Here is a 19,140-nt window from a genome sequence, read left to right as displayed (position 1 = left end):
GCAGCATTCTTCCCTACAACACTAGCTGAGATCCAGGTGCTGTACTGCATGCTACAGTCATTCTCATGTACGGCTACCCTCTTAAAGGAGGTTACGCATGACATGTTGCATTATTTCTGAAAACAGAACACACGCAGTCGTGCACACACAGACACACACACAGGAATGCACGTGCATACACACGTACAGAGTTGATTGTTAAAGAGGGAGGAGAGGTGAAACCTCTGATTCAGCAGTATTTCAGCCCTCTAATAAAACACAGCTGACAGGCTGTGCTGTAGAGGATGTACCTCCTCTATACTGGACAGGAGATGGCTATAAAAGATTAATAGAAAATGGGAGGGGAAAGATGGGCACAGAGGGGAAATATAGGCAGGGTTTACCAGCTGCGATGAAATGAATATTGGTCGCTGTGAATAATATACAGGATATTGCCACAGTCAAACCAAGGTAACAGGAAAATGTTGTGGAAATTATGTCCTAAAGACTTATTTCCCTCTCTGTCCGATTCCTTATAACCACTGATCTGAAAGAGATGGATAGTTCCTAGTTGAAAGCACAGAATACATTCATGGATGAAAGTGATACAGCAGAATGGCTGCCACCATATGCATGCATGCTATCCTTTCCCATTAGGGTCTGGTTCTCAAAGGAGGTGACACAGAAGGAAGTGCTTCGTCTGGGAAACAGCACTAGATGCAGATGGGTCTTGGTTAGAAAAGGAAAGGTTGGATGGATCCAGAATTTGCAGTGAGGCCTTCCTCACAGCTATGGCTGTGATGTCCATGAAATCAAGGCACACTGTTGGACTGCCTTGGGATAACTGCATGACAACCAAATCCCCAGATATGTGTTTATGGGTTCTGTTGAGGGCACAGAATATATCTCATGACTGGCTAAATCACATAACATTTAAAGTGCTGTGACAATGGACTGATTCTCTCCATGTAGCCTGAGACAGTTTTTTACTTAAAACCAACCACATGATAATCAAATTGGTCATGCTATACTTGGAGAACTATTTATAAGAGTAGTAAATATGTTATAAATACCCTACCAAATCCCATAAAAGAACAGTTTGAAAAATAAGTAGGCAAATGCACAATAGGATTACGTAACATGCGCACTGGATAGTCAGTCACCACTCCATTGCTATGCCCTCATTTATAGCACCAAAGGTCAAACTCAGATTGCAAATGTTTGCTGAAGTTTGTTTATGATGTTGCAGGCGTTTTCAAGCATATTCATACTGCTAGACGTATTCCAAATGTGTATATAAAAGATCACACGTGACGCGAAAAGAAAGTTTACAAACATTCTCATACGTTTTCTCCTCATACTATATCAACGTTTCTTTATTCAGTTACATTGTAACGCCGACATGTAGCCTACTCTCCAAATATTTAATATGGACGTTTACACTGAGGGGATTCGTTTATCAAGCTCGGGTTACCCCGATGAGAGGAGTTTGTATCGGGTGAAGGTGATTGCATTCATTTTGGAACAGGGCGGCCTGAAGGGTGTTAGCCGGTTCTAAACAAAAGTGTAGTAATTAAGGACGTGGAGTGATAAATCGGATTAGTGATGAGTCGGATTCTGTGCAAACGTGATTGCGATAAAAACGCTTTATCTGCCTTCCAATTAAAACTAGTTTGAACATTCAAACATGTATTTTTATGGAAAAGAGATGTTGTATGTTTCGGGACGATTGGCCGAGGGGGCAGATTGCTGTTTGATTTGAGAAGGGCCCTCCTTCCTCCTAGCCTTCCCCAGATGACATGAGGGCGCCATTTCTCGGTTCAACCCGGGCCAGGAAAATAGAGCTCCCTCATTCCACAGCGCGCGCGCCACGGTCACGTCCAATGATTATCCATGGGGCAATGTTCAGTTGCGTGCTCAGTAGAATGCTCTATGTTTTGTGTAGGGTGTTTGTCTTTATTCGTTAAATGTTCATGTGATATTATGTCCTAATATGTTGGAATACATTATGTAGCCTATTGGGCATTGATATTTAAACATTGAAAAGATTGATCATTGAGTGATATACTAATGTTAATTGATAAATACCTTTTAAGGTGCACTTTGGATTATCTCCGGTCAATCAACAGAAACTACAGCCCCCATAGTTCCTTGCAAAATCTCACAGACTCAGTTACTCTGAAATGCATTCAACTGAGCAACAGCGCGCACACGAGTTCAGTCGGGGAAGAATTTAGAGGTAGGTTTTTACCTACTTTCCTTGTCAATGTACAAAGTTGTATGTACATTGTTTAAAACCCAATTATTGGTGTCAACTTCAGCTAGCTAACAAGTTCACCAATGTTCCCTGCAATAAGATAATATTAACTCGCATGATGGAGCTAACGTTAGCTAGATAGTGTCAGCTACTGTAGGCAGTTAGCTAAATTGTATAGGCTATTTGATTTTAGCTGTAGCTAGCTCTCTGACATTGTTCACTAGCAAGGGGTTTATTAAAATAAGCTCCTACCTCTTCCAGACAAGCTTAGCTACCTTTAGCTAACTAACGTTAGGTATTCCAGACTGGAATCTGGTTAGCTAACGTAACTAGTTAGCTAACATTGAATATGGCTCGTGCCAGCCATGCGTGCAGAAGTTGCACCCCTGTTTTAGCGAATACTTTTTAAAGTAACTATGTCTGGTCTCACGCATGCAGCATTGCAATTACAAAGCTTTCTAACCATGGTAAACGTTACACAAGTCGTTAGTTGTGAATCTATTTTTTTTGGAGTGTGTCAACCCCAAGTTAATAAATCAGTCCAACAGAGAACAACAAAGTTATCATACATTGACTGCACCCAAATAATACTCGTTACCTGACAGCTCAGATCTGTTAGGGTCGTTGTTTACCATGGTTGTTACTATAATACGTGTGATTTGATGGGAAAGGACAGCTTTGGACATAGGGAGTTTGGTTGAGCACCATCCCACAAAATAATTAAGAATAAAGCACTCTGTCAGAAAACAAACTTTGAGTGACTATTTGCAAACATTATTGTATTTTACAGGTTCACACAGACCAGAGGTCCAGCTGTAAACTAGCTTGCTTTCAATCATTGTTAATCCATGGAATGGAGCAAAGGTTAACCTTCTCTCATACATAGAGTATGAAAATGGCTGCAGGTAGCACTTTAACTCCATGTTCGTCATTGTGAAAGGTTTCCCTCTCACCCCCTCTAATGTTTAACACTGGATCCTTTGTGGAACTTGTAAGGGAACAGTGCTAACAGGAATCTCTACTCATTGTCTGCTTAGAACATCTGAATTGGTGGTTTAGGCCCTACTCTCTGGTTTCTATGAAAAATCCTATAGCAAGCCTCTTCACTATAGCAATACCACTTAGTCATTTGATACAGTCAGAGGTAGACTTGGGACCCCAGTGTCCACTGTCAGGCCACTACCATGGTGGGCAAAGACGCTATGGTGAGTGGGGACAGGGCTGTGGAGGAAGAGGCTGAACTGGACCTGAAGGAGACCTCCCCTGGAGAGCCTGACCCTGAGATGGCTCTTCCCCCACCTGAGGACCCCTCAGACGGCCAGACCAAGACCGCCCGGACCTGGGAGTTGTCGGTGGTGTTCCTGTGTTTCTATGGGTTTATGGTGCAGCTGAAGCCTGGGGAGCCCTTTATAACACCAAACCTGCTCAGCATGGAGAAGAACTTCACCAGGGAACAGGTCAGTGATGCACAGTCATCCCCCTATAACAGTTTGGAATGTTGGTGTGGTGTGTTTTGCGTGAGAGGGCAGTTTGTGTATGCAACTATCCGTGTGTGTGTCTCTTAAGTTGACCACAGTTTTTAAGGGTGGGTAGATGTGTAGGAGGTAGGGCTGCACAATATGGGCGAATAATTGAGTTGAGAAAAAAAAACATCTTACCAAATGTTGCAATTTGATGTTAAAGATCAAAATACTTGGGTGAATTGTTGGAATCATAGAAATGGAATAACTTATATTACAAAGTAGGGTTGGGAATTGCCAGGGACCTCACAATACAATATTATCACGATACCTAGGTGCCGATACGATATGTATTGCAATTCGATACTGTGATTTCATTGCGATTCGATGTTCCAAACATATTGCTCACCATATGTCTGCTGCAGAGGGACAAGAGAGAGCCATGAGAAAATGAGTTTTATCAGTCATTGGGGGGGGGGGGTGATATTGTCAGTGGTATGATATATATATATATATATATAGTCACAAATAATATCCCGATATGTAACTGTTTAGATTTGGTCCCCCATCGTTATTACGAACCAAAGTGGAAAGCGGCATTGTTCTTGTTTGGAACGATTAGTTGACTGCATTGACCTAACAGAATAGCATGCAAACTTACAGTGAATCTAACAGCAAGGAGGAGGAACTGCACCGCTTGGTGGGAAGCAGCCGCAAGAGGAGAAAACAATGGCGGAAACTATAAAAACGTCCATTACACGTTTCAAAATATTGCATGCAGTATGGATCTCTTGCAATATGGATCTCTTGCGATATGGATCTCTTGCGATATGGATCTCTTGCAATATGGATCTCTTGCAATATGGATCTCTTGCGATATAGATATTGCACGTTAGTATTTTGATTACTATGTGAATTCAATAATTTTGGAGCACTAGTAGGAAGGATTGAGAAACTTATCTTCACTCTTGCTTAGTAAACAAGTATATTGTTAGTCGTGTCAACTATTGCTATCGGTCTTCTACTGAATTTTTATTTTTTATTTTTTTATTGAACCTTTATTTAACTGACTTGCCTAGTTAAATAAAGGTTAAATGTAAAACATAAAATGATATATATATATATATATATATATTTAAAGGCCAGGGCATGTCAGTTCAACCTGAGGCCCAATTGATTTTGAGGGATATGAAAGGCAATGTCCTGCGCTGGAGGCTATAGCCTTGTATGTCACGTAGAATGACAACCCTGATATAAGCTATATCAGCTGACACGTGTTCCATCTGAATTTATACTAGGAGCTTGAACTACAACCGCCCAATCCTAAAATAATTGAACCAGTGTTCCTTAGTCATGGAACCCACTGAACTGTAATAAGGCTATCACAGTGTGAGTGCAGTAACCCCTCCTCAGTATGGTCAAAGTTCACATTCCTACAAATTAGGGCAGTCTCTTTTTCTGATTGGTTACTGTAGGCTTGTCTGGCTCAGTATCAACTAATGAACCTAATGGCCTGACGTCTGCAGACTCATTGGAAGGTGTCCTTGCCTACAATGTAGCATTAGTTCAAATGAAGGTGATCAGTGAAGGTTTTTGCAACTTTTTACAAGGAGAACTGGATTCCACTGAGTCCTCTGTCTCTTCTATGTGGTCTCCCCCTCTCATACCTGCCATTCTCTTCCTCCAGGTGACCAATGAGATCAACCCGATCCTGTCCTACTCCTACATGGCGGTGCTGGTGCCAGTCTTCCTCCTGACAGACGTCCTGCGTTACAAGCCCGTCCTGGTCCTCTCCAGCCTCAGCCATGTGGCCATCTGGCTCCTCCTCCTCCTGGGCTCCTCCCTCTTAGAGATGCAGTTCATGGAGTTCTTCTACGGTATCACCATGGCAGCACGCGTGGCTTACTCCTCCTACATATTCTCCCTGGTCACCCCAGAGCTCTACCAACGTGTGGCCAGCTACTCGCGCTCTTGCGTCCTCATGGGGGTGTTTGCTAGCTCGGTGCTGGGCCAGGTGCTGATATCCGTGGGCAGGCTCTCCTTCGCCATGCTCAGTGCTGTCTCCTTGGCCTTGGTGTCCTTCGGCCTGGTGCTCTCCTGCTGCCTGCCCTGGCCCAAGAGGTCCCTGTTCTTCAACAGGGCCCACCACGCTGCCCAGAGGAACCTCCAGGAGCAGGCTGCCGCCCAGTCGGAGCTGGCCAGGATGAAGCAGGGCGAAGCGGGCTTGGGTTCAGGTGACACACCCTCCCTGGCCCCTCTCAGCTCTGGTTCCTCCTGGAGGGACTCAGTGTTTATTCAGATGCTGAAGGAGCTGAGGAACGTGCCGCGGAGGCCCAGCCTGAGACTGTGGAGCCTGTGGTGGGTGTTCAACTCCGCTGGCTACTACCTGGTGCTGTTGTACGTCCATGTCCTGTGGAACAAGGTGTACCCCGCCACGGAGAACAAACACGTCTACAACGGAGGGGTGGAGGCTGTCTCCACACTACTGGGTGAGGGATCCATTTCCCTAGGTTTTAGTTTTAGTCTGGGTACAAAGGCCCTCCAAAGCCAGGTATACAAGTGTTTTAATAACAAATATGTAGCATTCACCTGGGTCTTTACTGTCTGACAGGGTTGGAGCCTGTGTTCTCCAAGTCAATGATTCCTACAAAATATTAACACCTCTACAGCAGGTGGCAGTGGTAGTAGTGAGAGAACCATGGCAACATGCTTCAAGGTACATATTTTCTCAGTCAAATGAGTTCTCCGGCGTCACGTAAAGTCAGGTCAATAAGTTTGTCTTAGACCAGGGTTTCCCATCTCCAGTCCTCCAGTACCCCCAACAACACGTTGTTGTAGCCCCAGGCTAACTCGCCTGATTCAATAGTTGATGAATAGTTAACAAGTAGAATCAGGTGTGCTTGTCCGGGGCCACAACAAAAATGTGCACCGTTGGGGGGACTGGCGTTGGGAAACACTGTTTTAGACTGACCCCTCTCCAATTATTTAATTATGACTGAAATTACATGACCTAAACAGCTGACAAGGACAGGAGACATACAAAGCCCATCAATCTAGAAAGAGGAATTCCCATGAAGTAGAATGTGGTGAGACAATAGTAGACTAAACAGTCACGTTCTGTTGAAAGGTGTGGAAGATGACAATGGTTTAGATGTTGATCACACAGGGAGATGACGCCAGACAATGTGCTGCTCCCCATAGTCATTTAGTAGAATTATTTTTATTGATGCATAATAATAACATAAAGGCTTACTGAACCAGCAATCTCCTCTGTTTGCCTTGATATGATAATGTCAAACTGTGACCCTGAGTCCACACACAGCATTTATTAAATGAAGTTCCCCAAGTCTTAATCACCTACTCAGTCATTAACTTAATCAGCTTATCTTCTTCGACTAACTCCACCCCGTTTACTCTGTCCCAGGTGCGATCACGTCGTTTGCAGCGGGCTTCGTGAAGATCCGCTGGAACGTGTGGTCTGAGCTGGTGATTGGCATCATCACGGCTCTGCAGGCTGGCCTGCTGCTCCTCATGGGGACCACCAGCAACATCTGGGTCTGCTATGTGGCCTACTCCCTCTTCAAGGGTTTCTACCAGTTCCTCGTGCCTATCGCCATGTACGTTTCCTTAGGTCTACTTTTATTTAACGTTGTTGTATACATATAATGGGATTTGGGGGATTTTCATGTTCAGACGTGTACAGTGTATGAATGCATTGTCAAATAGAACTGTCACGTCTTTCTTACTTTAGGCTGTACATTTAATCTGCTGACTATCCTGTTGTGGTGTTTGTAGTTTCCAGATCGCCTCGTCGCTCACCAAGGAGCTGTGTGCCCTGGTGTTTGGGGTCAACACTTTCCTGGCGACCGTTCTGAAGACCATCATCACCCTCATCGTCTCTGACAAGAAGGGTCTGGGACTAGACGTACACTCCCAGGTCAGTCACACACACTCTGATTACGACCACGCTCAGACGACTTCCTGCAAGCTGACGTCACCCATATGGGAACACCATATGTTTTCTAATGAGTGCTGTTCTGTTCTCCAATAGTTCCTGGTCTACTTCTTCTACTTTGCCTTGCTGACAGTTATCTACCTGGGCTGTGCTGCCTGGGTCATCATTCGCCACTACAGGAACCAATCGGCAGGAGGTGGAGGGGACACCGACCAGGCCACGCCCACTGAGCTATGTCCCGTACCATCAAACCCCTCGGAGACGGAACCTCTGTCCAATGGGAACAACGTGAAGGCCTGAAAGGGATATTCCAGAATGTTGGCAATGAAGCCCTTTATCTACTTCCCCAGAGTCAGATTAACTCGTGGAGACCATTTTTATGTATCTGCATGCAATTTAAAGGAATTTGCTACCTAGCGTTAGCCAAATTGCTAACTACCATTAGCGTAATGACTGGAAGTCTATCGGAACAGCTAGCATGCAAGTTGTTCATGTAGACTTCATGTCATTGCGCTAGCTAACGCTAGTTGGCATTGGATCGCGAAACTACCTCTAACTTCCTTCATACTGGATGCAGAGACATACAAATGGTATCCATGAGTTCATCTGACTGTGTGGAAGTAGATAAAGGGTCTCCTTGCCAAAATCCTCAACTATCCCTTGAACATTGTCATCTTTACATCAACACCTAAACCCCTTACACTAACATTGAGTTGTCTAAACGGTCTGGGAATCTCTCGCTACGGTTTCCACACGACTGCACAAGGACAGATGAGACTTAGAGGTGAGTCGAGACCTCGTGACACTTCGTTGGATGTGTTGGGGGAGTGTAGTTTACCAGTGTTAGTGAACAGTCACTGTTCTCAGCCCTTAGTGCCTTATCCGTTATATCCAACGTGTATTCAGTTCACCAAAAGGATGTTATTATGGAATACATATTTTTTTCTCAATGTTTTTAAAGAATTACAGGCAGGGCCCACCTACATTACTACAAGATAATATAAAAAGCTCACTCGATCAACCCTAATGGTCTTGTAAGCAGCGGTGGGAAAAGTACCAACTTGTCATACTTAAAAGTAAAGATACCTTCATAGAAATGACTCAAGTAAAAGTCTAAAAGTATTTGGTTTTAAATAAACTTAAGTATTAAAAAGTAAGAGTATAAATGATTTCAAATTACTTATTAAGCAAACCAGATGTCACAATTGCATTTTTTCTTCATCAGTAGCCAGGGGGACACTCCAACACTGAGACATCATTTGTGTTTAGTGAGTCTGCCAGATCAGAGGCAGTAGAGATGACCAGGGTTGTTCTCTTGATAAGTGTGAATTTGACCATTTTTCTGTCCTGCTAAGCATTCAAAATGTAACGAGTACTTTTGGGTGTCAGGGAAAATGTACGGAGTAAAATGTACATTATTTTCTTTAGGAATGTAGTGACGTAAAATTTGTCAAAAATATAAATAGTAAAGTACAGATACTTCTTAAGTATTTTTAAGTACTTTACACCACTGCTTGTAAGTAGCAATACATGACCTTGTATGCGGTACAAATCACATTATTGTGGGAGCACCTCTAACAGAATGAATTAGGCTGTTTGGGAAGGTTTACATCCTAAGCAACCTGCCTCAACATTGTTTCGAAGTACAATAGACCAGCATATAGCTACTGTCGTAGGTCAATTTAAGGAATTTTATTTTTCGGCTTTAGACCAATCCCTACTTCTCACTCAAACAGTGTTTTGTTTTTAATAGTCAGAGTTTGGGCCTAGTTGTCAGCCTAATGTTCTCAGAGAGACTGTTGACATGTACTATGTAGTGGCTGCTTTGCTCTTCTTATCCCAGAAACATCCCAAATGGTGTTATGCACTGTTGATTATGTTCAGAGGTTTCCAAATACAGGGTAATCATATGTTCCCTGATAATGTTGAAGCACGTTTGTTTTCGTAACTCTGACTGAGAAAATAATAATTTCAAGTAGAGGGGACCAATAGGAAATGATCTACAGAAACAGTCTAATTCTACTGGACTACTTCTTCTACTGATGGAACAATAGCCTGTTTATATTCAGCAAATGATTCACTGTTTTTCGATCATTAGGAATTCTCAACAATTGCTGCAATTGTATTGATTAGCGAAAACCATATTTTTGAATCTGCGTGTCTATTGTTAGCTGTACAGAAGTCCTCCAGTGAGAGAGGTGTGCCCCACAGGATCATGATTACTATGTGATCACATTAGCATTGCTTTAGATTAAGTAGACACATGACAGGATGCATTTTGGGGCTGCTGAATCTTCCTGAATATTTTTATTTGAAGAGTGAGAAGATTTTCTAAATGAAGCCCTTCGTGTGTATGTTCACTACACTCCCACTGTCTTAGGTTTAATCAGCGATTGCTTGTGAACAAAGCAGATGCCAATTGTTTTAGGGCCTTCAAACTAACCATATCAGTGGACTTTTATTTTTTAAATGTCACCTTTATTTAACCAGGTAGGCCAGTTGGGAACAAGTTATGCTTGTTGCCAGTGAGTAATTCAATGCACCTTGTGTCAGGAAGTGTTTTAGCGATCATTTTGTGTATAGTTTTGCTTACGGGAGAGTGGGGTAAGTTGAGCCATTTTTTACGTTCAAACACTTTGTAGTTTTATATATATATTTTTAAACATTGGCCAGGTCCTGTTATCTCATATCCCAGCGATAATGCCTTGCATTGTGCCTGGAATGAAAACACTTCAATTTGCTCAACTTGCCATTGGTTCAACTTTTACCCCAAGGCAAACATTTTGATGATATTAGCACACACACATACAATAAAGCACTTTCATGCTGGTGTATAGAATAATCTTAAAGTTATCTACTTTGCTTTAGATACAAGCATCATGAAACCTCTATAACAGAAATGAATTTGACTTGGTGAAAATCTTTTTATTTTTTATATATATTTTTTTACTTAGCTTTTTCCAAATGGTTTCTTCCTTCAGACTCCATGAAATGATGACCTCTTCCTAGATATTTGGTCAAATTATAACATTTTATGTATAGTTTCCTAGAAACAAGGGTGGCTCAATTTACCTCTTTGGCTCAACTTACCCCACTCTCCCCTATTTTTGTTGAAATGTTTTCATGCAGATTTGTCTTTTCTCCCCCAGCAGTGCTAATCATCCGTTCATTGTCATCTTTTGTAATAGGAAGCCCACATGAATGTGAATGTGTAAACTGGAGTATAGTTGTTATGAACTACTGCAAATGAGTTGGAGGATTTAGCAATGAGCTGGCAGACCTTTATTCTGCATGTTATTTTCAAATGAGCTATTTTGTATTGTTTAAATGCAGGGGTTCTCACAAAGTTTTTGCTTCGTGGCCCACCAATTGAGCTGTGTTTTGAGTCTCCACCCACCATAAGGGTTAAGTGGTAAAAAAAAACACACACACAGACCAAAGCATGAATATGATCTTGGCAGTGGACACAATATTTTGCAGTTTCAAAGCTAATCCCCTGCAATTCCACATCCTGCCATGGAGCTGAAATAACATTTTTGCAATTTTAAAACAAATTTCCTTCAATTCTATGCATTTTGACATGGTTGGTGTTCTTATGCACAAACATAACATCAGTGGAGGCCTGATTGTCTAGCTTTTATTTTGTTGATTGTAAATTCTCAAATATTATAGGCTATTATTGAAAAATGTATAGGTCCGTTCTCTTTTCTGCATCCCATCCCAGTTTGGGAACTACTGTTTTAATGGAACAATTTATTTATCTGTGTGCGTAAGAGTAAAATTGTGTTTTCTTAAATGTTTGTCACTGAGGAAATAATGAAGTTGAAAAATGTAAATATATTTTAGGCCTATATGTTTATTCTTTGGAATCTGACAACTCGAGGAACTCATATCTGGTGTACCCTTTACATTCTGAATGTGTTTATACCATACTTAAAGTACGCCCATAAATGCAGATTATACCTACCCATTTTTTTAAATTGAAGTTGCCTTTAATTGAATTGCTGTGCATAGGAAGTGGTTTGCTGAATTCCGGTCCCCTTGAGTAATCTTAGGACCATCTTACTACAAAACTGAGAAATCATGTCAGAATATAGACTATAGTAGTTGAGTGTCTATTAATTACATGTAGGGTGGATAAAAGATGTGTGTGAACAATACAAGCACTTAACTTGAGAATGCTATGTATAATGGGTCCGGAACACGAGATATGCAACTTGAACTTTGCACTATTCTCTAATTGATTTAAAAGGTCATATCTCAAGGTAGGTTTCAGCATATAGTGATGAGGTTGTAGAGTATACAATGATTTTTACATGGTCATATGGCCTCGTAAACAAATACAAAGGTATGAGATTAATTGCACCTTATGGTCTATAGGCCGTGCAGTATACTAGCCAACGAGTTCAGTATAGGATAAGATTTGTAACGTTAACTGTCAGAATTGTTCATGTTTATTATTGTCACACTGACTTCAATCAATGCTGAATATATATACACTTTGGGTGAATGACTGTGAACCTATTTTGTTGCTGTAAAAAAACAGACTTATGTCAACATTTTATTTTTGATTTACAAATAAATCAGTTTGGAAAAACAATGTAGCATTTGTTTGTTTGCAATAAACATTGATGACATTGAGAGAAATGGCACAGTACATGTCACCTCAGGAAACTCCTCACCAGGGTCATACACCGGTTAATTCAGTGAGCTGCATTGCTTTCGTCTTTGGATTAAAAGCCTTATTTAATTTCTATCACAGTGCATAGACATGAAAAACACTTAAGAGCACTTTTTGAGAATTTTGAAACGCAAAAGGACATTGCAAAACAAAAACATAGTAATTAGATTTTTGATACAAAATGTCATGATTCTTGGCCCAGGCTCATCTCTTCCTCTGTCAATACATAGATCCATGGAGTCAATTACTGAAAAGTGTGAATGTTAAAAGTACTTAAAAAAAATGTTAATCGCAAAATAAATACTCCTTTTGATATCAAAACATTTTAAATATCCTGTTCTCTTTTGATGTCCGCTAGCAAAATAAAACCATCCAACATTTATGACAATGTTATAGATAGTACTTCAAAAACTGGTTATATGTACTGATTACAACAAAATGTAAAGTTAATAAAAAATTACAACAATGGATAATAATCATTTAATATACAATACTGCAACAGTTAGCTTGTTGGAATCATAGAGAACAGAATTAGTGTCCTGTTTAATCTGTAGGTGCGGTCTGATTCTAGGGCAAACTGTTAAAAGGCTATAGACTTTCTACAATGCAGGTATTATGCTTTTGAGGGTAAGACCACAAAAAAATAAATGTACATTGTGATAGTCTGTCTTCTAACCCCCAATGAACATGGCTTTCTGAAGTGGACAGTGAAAGGAGAAGTGGAATGAATACAACCTCTACTGAAAACCCCAGTGTTGAGGTGTTTACAGAACAGTGATTTAGACGTATGTGCAGGGGGTCGGGGTGGGCTGTTTGGTCAGCTGCGATCAGTGTATAAAGGGGGGTGGATTGGGGTATAGGGGGGGTCCATCTCTTAGCCTGGTTGTCGCTGTTCTTGATCAACCCCATATTATGGACATGTGGTCCTATTTGGCCAGCTGGACTGAGTGTATTGGAGAAGGGGAATATAGCTGTTATATACAAAGCACCGTTGTGTGTGTGTGTGTGTGTGTACCAGTGGAGGCTCCTCAGAGGAGGAAGGGAAGGACCATCTTCGGTGAAATTTCATAAAAATGTAAACATTAGAAACATTCAAGTTATACTTTTTAGATAAAACTATACTAAATATATTCATATGTCACCAAATAATTGATTAAAATACACTGTTTTGCAATGATGGTCTACAGTAACTTCAACAGCACTGTCTGGGGTAGCACCATGGTGTAGCTGGAGGACAGCTAGCTTCCATCCTCCTCTGACTTCAATACAAAACCTAGGAGGCTCGTAGGCCTCACCCCCTTCCGTAGACATACATGGTAATTATGACCACTTCCGGAGGAAGTCCTCCAACAGATCAAAGCTTTTATGATCAGAGAACAAATAGTGTGTTTTATTGGGATTGTGCCACAGAGCATTATGGGGATTCTATGTGTTTTGAAACTTGGTGACATTGTCAGATAGAGATTAAGAGTGAACAATGATAGTTGAGCATTTTGGGGATTTTATTTAATCCAAATTTGTTTTTTTTTCAAATGACAGGAGACAGAAGAGGTATATTATAGTTTTCTTGGTTTTAGAACTTCATTTTTATGTCCAGTTAGTGCAATTGATTTAACATTTTTAAAAGTTAGCCTCGCTAACTTCAGTAGCTAGCCGTCTGTGTTTGACTTAGTGAATTTTGAGATGTCTTGAGTTTAACTTCATAGAAGTAATGGAATGTATCTGCTATTTGTATTTACAGGTATGTCCCCTCCTGTTCACTGATTAAGAGGTTATGACCACTCCACTACCATTGTCAACTATCTCCTGACATGAACTGAAGCCATGTCTCATGTGCCCGCTCATCCACATTGAATGTTTCCTCTCCAAGCTCTGTAAGTCCCCCTATCAATTTTCTCTCGTTCATTTTTGAAGAGTCAAACACAATCACATTATTACACATCAATAATTTTACTCTTTGCTTAGACTAACTCATTCTGAGCTCTTTTGTCTAACTGTGTAGTGTGTTGTGTTATTGTTTGTCTTTCTAGGCAAATCCTGTCCTGCACTGGTCAAGCCTCTGAACACCTCAACTCATGCCTCATACCCTCATTCAATCACTGCTGTGGTCCCTTTCCAACACTGTAAGTAGCCCTCTCATTCCCATTCCCCATAATAGTGTACTATAAATGTCTTTATTAAATGCTTTAGGTTAAAATAATTAGTATTTGACGATTTTTGAAACACACTTTGTTGTCTCCGTGCGCTCCGCGCCTATACCCTGGGTCTACCATCCTCGTTTTTTAAGTCACCAGCCTCCACTGGTACTTACGTTTTGTTAGGCCTCCTGGATTGGCTGATGTGTTTGTGTGGGTGTTTCATTAGGCTTATCTCTTGATCTGGCTGTAGTGTGTGTGTGCGTTTGGTCGGTCAGTCCTATCTCTTGAATTGTCCGATGTAGCTGTTCTCGATGCAGAGCACGGCGTAGGAGCTGTGACAGCTGCTGGTTCTCTGTTGGAGGAGCTGGCCCTCTTGTAGAGAGGAGGCCATGCCCGTCAGCGCACGCTCCCCTATACGCCACGTCTCACAGTAGTTATCCACCTGGCCGTGCCCCCTGCTGGTCGAACCGTGCCATATCATCTTGTCTGGCCTGGGTGAGGAGAGGGAATAAGGGAGAGAACGAGATGAAGGAATGAATCATCATATTTTTGCTTCCATTCACTTTCTCAGCTGTTAACTTTACATAACTTATCAATGCCTCCTTATGGGTGTTGTAAAAAGAGGTTTTGATATTTTGTGTATAGTGAGTGATATGTAGAAGTGTAGTTTATCACCATGTGCCGTCTGTGAAAATGTCTTTGCCCTCGAAGGAGTAGATGGGTACATTGTCCTTCACTCTGCCCTCTGAGTCACTGAAGATGGCCTCCCAACTGTCAAACAGGACCTCATCCTATAGAGGGGACAGACAAATGGTTAGGGACAGTTGCTGCCAATTACTTAAATGATATGGAATGATACTGGGATTCTGAATGAAGCTGAAAATGCATCTCAGTCTTAGCCGATAGTACCTTTAGGTTGACGATGGGCATGCGATCTCTGTCTGACTTGCGGACGATGCTGTAAAGGTCCTGGAGCTTGGAGGAGAGGAAAGCCCGGAAGGTTCCCTTCAGCCCGATGGCCCGAGCCTGGTTGAAACACAGGAAGTCTGCCCCTCTGATACCCCGCATGTTACCCCCCTGGGGGGCGTTCAGGGCGACCAGGTGAATCTGCAGAAGGAACGAAGAAGAAAAGTCTGCTTTTAAAAACGTGCTTCCCATCACATCCACAACCAGAAGTATTTCAGCAGTGGCATGTTTTTAGGTTACATTTATGACATTTAAATCACTGGCTACTCACGCTTGGGCCTGACGTGTGTTGGTGGCTGGGGGTCTCAGGAGGTCTGGGTCTGTGTTGTGGGGTTACAGGGTAGCGGGTGTCTGAGTAAACTGGGTTCTGTGGGACAGGGGCTGGCTGGGGCTGGACCGGCTGAACAGGGTCAGGGTTGTGCTGGTGGTCTGTATAACTGGGGTACCGTGGATCAGTGTGTGAGGGGTATCTAGGGTCTGAATGTGAGGGGTAGCGTGGGTCGGGGTGTGAGGGGTATCTAGGGTCTGAATGTGAGGGGTAGCGTGGATCTGGCTGGGCTGGATAGCGTGGATCCGTCTGGGCTGGGTAGCGTGGATCTGGCTGGGCTGGGTAGCGTGGATCAGGCTGGGCTGGGTAGCGTGGATCCGTCTGGGCTGGGTAGCGTGGATCAGGCTGGGCTGGGTAGCGTGGATCAGGCTGGGCTGGGTAGCGTGGATCAGGCTGGGCTGGGTAGCGTGGATCCGGGTGAGTCGGGTAACGTGGGTCGGGGTGAACAGGGTGTTGTCCCTCAGGCTGTGGCTGGTGGGGGTCTAGCTGTCTGGGGGGTTGCTCTGTGGCCGTGTTAGAGGGATGGTCTGGCTGGTAGTAGACCACTGGAGGAGGGTCGACAGCTGCTACCTCATTACCCTTCAGATGGATACAGGCAGAGAAATCATGTCAATAAGATTCACTAATGTGATTAATAACTTCATTAAGTGATTCCTTCACTGTCACAATAGTTTGTCAGCATTTCTCAAGTGCACATTTCCAACGACTTACCTGGTCAGGGGGTAAAGCTATGTATGGTCCAAGCTGAAAGGTAAAACTTCCAAGTTAATCATGTAAACATTAACAAAGGATGAAGGTGTTGTATTTTATAAATATAGTGGCTTGCATCCATTACACCGGTAAACACTGCACCTGGATTTGCCGGAAACCATCTCGTACTCTGATGTAAAAGTCTGTTTGGTCGACCAGATACACCAGCGTCCCCTCTGCCTGTCGTCTGGCCGTGGCTGTCATCGTGTCATATGACCTCAGCACCATCACCTGTTCAAACGTGGACGACAAGGAGCTAAATGATGCCACATCCTGGAAGGGGTGTGTATATCATCACAGTGAGGCCCCGTCCAGAAACAGGCCCTAACCTCCTAGACCCTACACTAGGAATGGAGGGGTTAACAGACTCACCCCAGAGGAGTGTCCATCAGTTCCAGGTGGGCCAGGAGGGCCCGGAGGTCCAGGGATGCTGATGGCTGAGATGTAAAAAGATCACATTCATTGAAGCTGTTAACCAAGGAGCTACTGTACTTCATGTCCCCAGAAAGTTGTGTTTCTGCCTATGTACTGTATGTATGTATGAGTGTGTGTGCGAGAGAGTACGCCTCACTCTGTGTTGGCCTGTAGGCTCCAGGTGAGGAGGATGATCCTGAAGGTCCGGGGGGCCCTGGTGGGCCTGGGTTCCCTTGCCTGCCTTCGTACCCTCTTCCTGGGTTACCTGGAGGGCCCTGGGGCCCTGAAGGACCGATGATGGACTCTCCCTTTGGCCCCTGGAGATCGATAGATATTTGTCCTGCTCATTAAAACTTTCTAATGGAATTCAATTCCACATGTCTTTTGATGCAAGGCACTGATAAAACGTGGAGAATGCAGTAAAATAAAATGGCTGTTGTTGTTCAGTGGTTATTCTTACCGGAAGTCCTGGAGGTCCAGGTTGACCACCCTGTCCACCGTAACCGCCGCCATAATATCCTCCGGCTGGCTCGCCCTTCTCCCCCTTCATCCCCGAGTCTCCTCTCTCTCCCTTCATCTCCTTCTGCAGACACACACACACACACACACACACACACACCACGTCATTTGACCTCACGTCAAACACATACAGACGCATGGCGGGTTGTGAGTGTAGAGCTCCTTTGTCGTAACGTCACTTACCTTGAAGGTGTAGATGTCAAAGTTGGACGTGAGACCTAGAGTGGAGACGATAGAACGTGAGTTCAATCAGCTCAATCTCGTGTGTTAGTACACCTAAGGCCAGCGGAGGTAAATAACTAGCTGCTTTTACTGTACCTGGTACCCCGGGTATTCCTGGTACTCCACGATCACCTTTGTCTCCTTTGGAGTCTGATGGGTGGGGGAAAAAGGCCAACATGTAAGCCAACACATGACATCGTTTTACATGTAACGTTCTATGTCATGGTGTGGGACTGGCCAATGAGAATGAGTTGACTTACCAGGATATAACCGTGAGACATCATCCCTCTGAGTGTGAAACAGAACAAAGGGGAGGAGAGTTACACTACTGTACCTTGGAAAGAAACCCTATCAATTTGTAAACCCACATTAGTGACTTTGTGGGTTTTAACAACCTGACTGACTACAGCATTTAACTCACAACACCAACGCCTGGGAAAGATACAATACTGGATCAGACATCTACTCACATTGAACCTGTCCAGAGGTACTGCTGGCCCGGGGGGTCCGGGTGGGCCAGGTGGTCCCGGAGGACCCTAAAAACATGGATCAATCTGGGTTAAACTGATGCCCTGTCTGGGTCATGACGGTCTAACCATACCACTGCTTTTCTGAATGATTTGACATGCTGACCTCTGGGTTGCATCCCAACAGTCTTTCATGTATGAATCCCATCAATCACCAACCAGCGGTGTGATACTTACTCCATATCCTCCAGTCCCTCCCGCTGAATCCCCCCTCTCTCCTTTGACACCATTCAACCCAGGACGGCCCTGTAACCAACACACTGGTTCACATTCAGCAGCAGTCCATCACCATGTTAATACTGAATGGGAAATAGCACACTTGGATTCTTTCTAATTCACACTTCAGTGCCATTTAGCAGACACTTTTATTCAAAGCGACTTGGGTGGTCCCAGGAATCGTACTCACTGTCATTGCAAGCGCCATGCTCTACCAACTGAGCTACAGAGGACCACCACTTGGCTAATTGCTGAACAGAGATACTTACCGGTCTACCTGGCATGCCTATATCTCCCTTTAGACCAGCTGGACCATAGGGACCCTATAGAGACAGAGAACAATATAAATCTACCAGGTGGACCCTATAGAGACAGAAGAATATAAATCTACCAGCTGGACCCCATAGAGACAGAAGAATATAAATCTACCAGCTGGACCCCATAGAGACAGAAGAATATAAATCTACCAGCTGGACCCTATAGAGACAGAACAATATAAATCTACCAGCTGGACCCCATAGAGACAGAAGAATATAAATCTACCAGATGGACCCTATAGAGACAGAACAATATAAATCTACTAGCTGGACCCTACAGAAACAGAGAACTATGTACAGTACATCCACGGTTATCGATGGCTAATCAGAAACAAAGCATGTCACTGTTAAAGGAGAGTACTTACAGGAGGTCCCTCAGGTCCCGGGAGTCCCTTCTCTCCCTGCACACAG

At 43.2% G+C, this 19,140-nt stretch overlaps 2 protein-coding genes across 10 annotated transcripts in view; one reads left to right on the top strand and one right to left on the bottom strand.

Moving 5' to 3' along the window:
• Positions 1-1,830: 1,830 nt before the first annotated feature.
• LOC110528833 (reduced folate transporter) lies at positions 1,831-12,248 on the top strand. 2 transcript variants are annotated; one of them, XM_021610967.3, is made up of 6 exons: positions 1,831-2,218; positions 3,027-3,693; positions 5,384-6,185; positions 7,121-7,313; positions 7,492-7,633; positions 7,748-12,248. In XM_021610967.3, exons 2-6 carry the CDS (start codon positions 3,421-3,423, stop codon positions 7,949-7,951), a joined length of 1,614 nt encoding a protein of 537 aa, XP_021466642.3. In that variant the 5' UTR covers positions 1,831-2,218; positions 3,027-3,420; the 3' UTR covers positions 7,952-12,248. The 2 variants fall into 2 exon arrangements, with proteins under 2 accessions (XP_021466642.3, XP_021466643.3); XM_021610968.3 differs by having other exon boundaries at positions 1,865-3,693.
• LOC110528829 (uncharacterized) overlaps positions 12,176-19,140 on the bottom strand; it is an 84,309-nt gene continuing 77,344 nt past the window's right edge. For all 8 annotated transcript variants that reach the window (XM_090240086.1, XM_090240088.1, XM_090240087.1 and 5 more), the window contains 16 exons: positions 19,095-19,130; positions 18,682-18,735; positions 18,374-18,442; positions 18,140-18,205; positions 17,930-17,957; positions 17,766-17,819; positions 17,631-17,665; positions 17,389-17,511; positions 17,086-17,245; positions 16,887-16,951; positions 16,617-16,745; positions 16,476-16,508; positions 15,708-16,343; positions 15,380-15,577; positions 15,146-15,261; positions 12,176-14,961 (listed from right to left, as the gene is read on the bottom strand). In XM_090240086.1, the coding sequence (XP_090096212.1) occupies positions 14,748-14,961; positions 15,146-15,261; positions 15,380-15,577; positions 15,708-16,343; positions 16,476-16,508; positions 16,617-16,745; positions 16,887-16,951; positions 17,086-17,245; positions 17,389-17,511; positions 17,631-17,665; positions 17,766-17,819; positions 17,930-17,957; positions 18,140-18,205; positions 18,374-18,442; positions 18,682-18,735; positions 19,095-19,130 (2,016 nt within the window). In that variant the 3' untranslated portion in view covers positions 12,176-14,747. The remainder of the gene's footprint in view (positions 14,962-15,145; positions 15,262-15,379; positions 15,578-15,707; positions 16,344-16,475; positions 16,509-16,616; positions 16,746-16,886; positions 16,952-17,085; positions 17,246-17,388; positions 17,512-17,630; positions 17,666-17,765; positions 17,820-17,929; positions 17,958-18,139; positions 18,206-18,373; positions 18,443-18,681; positions 18,736-19,094; positions 19,131-19,140) is intronic.

Source organism: Oncorhynchus mykiss, chromosome 7 (assembly GCF_057628025.1).
Source record: "Oncorhynchus mykiss isolate SJ-2025 chromosome 7, ASM5762802v1, whole genome shotgun sequence".
Lineage (NCBI taxonomy): Eukaryota > Metazoa > Chordata > Actinopteri > Salmoniformes > Salmonidae > Oncorhynchus > Oncorhynchus mykiss.
This window is presented reverse-complemented; position numbering and strand designations above follow the sequence as displayed.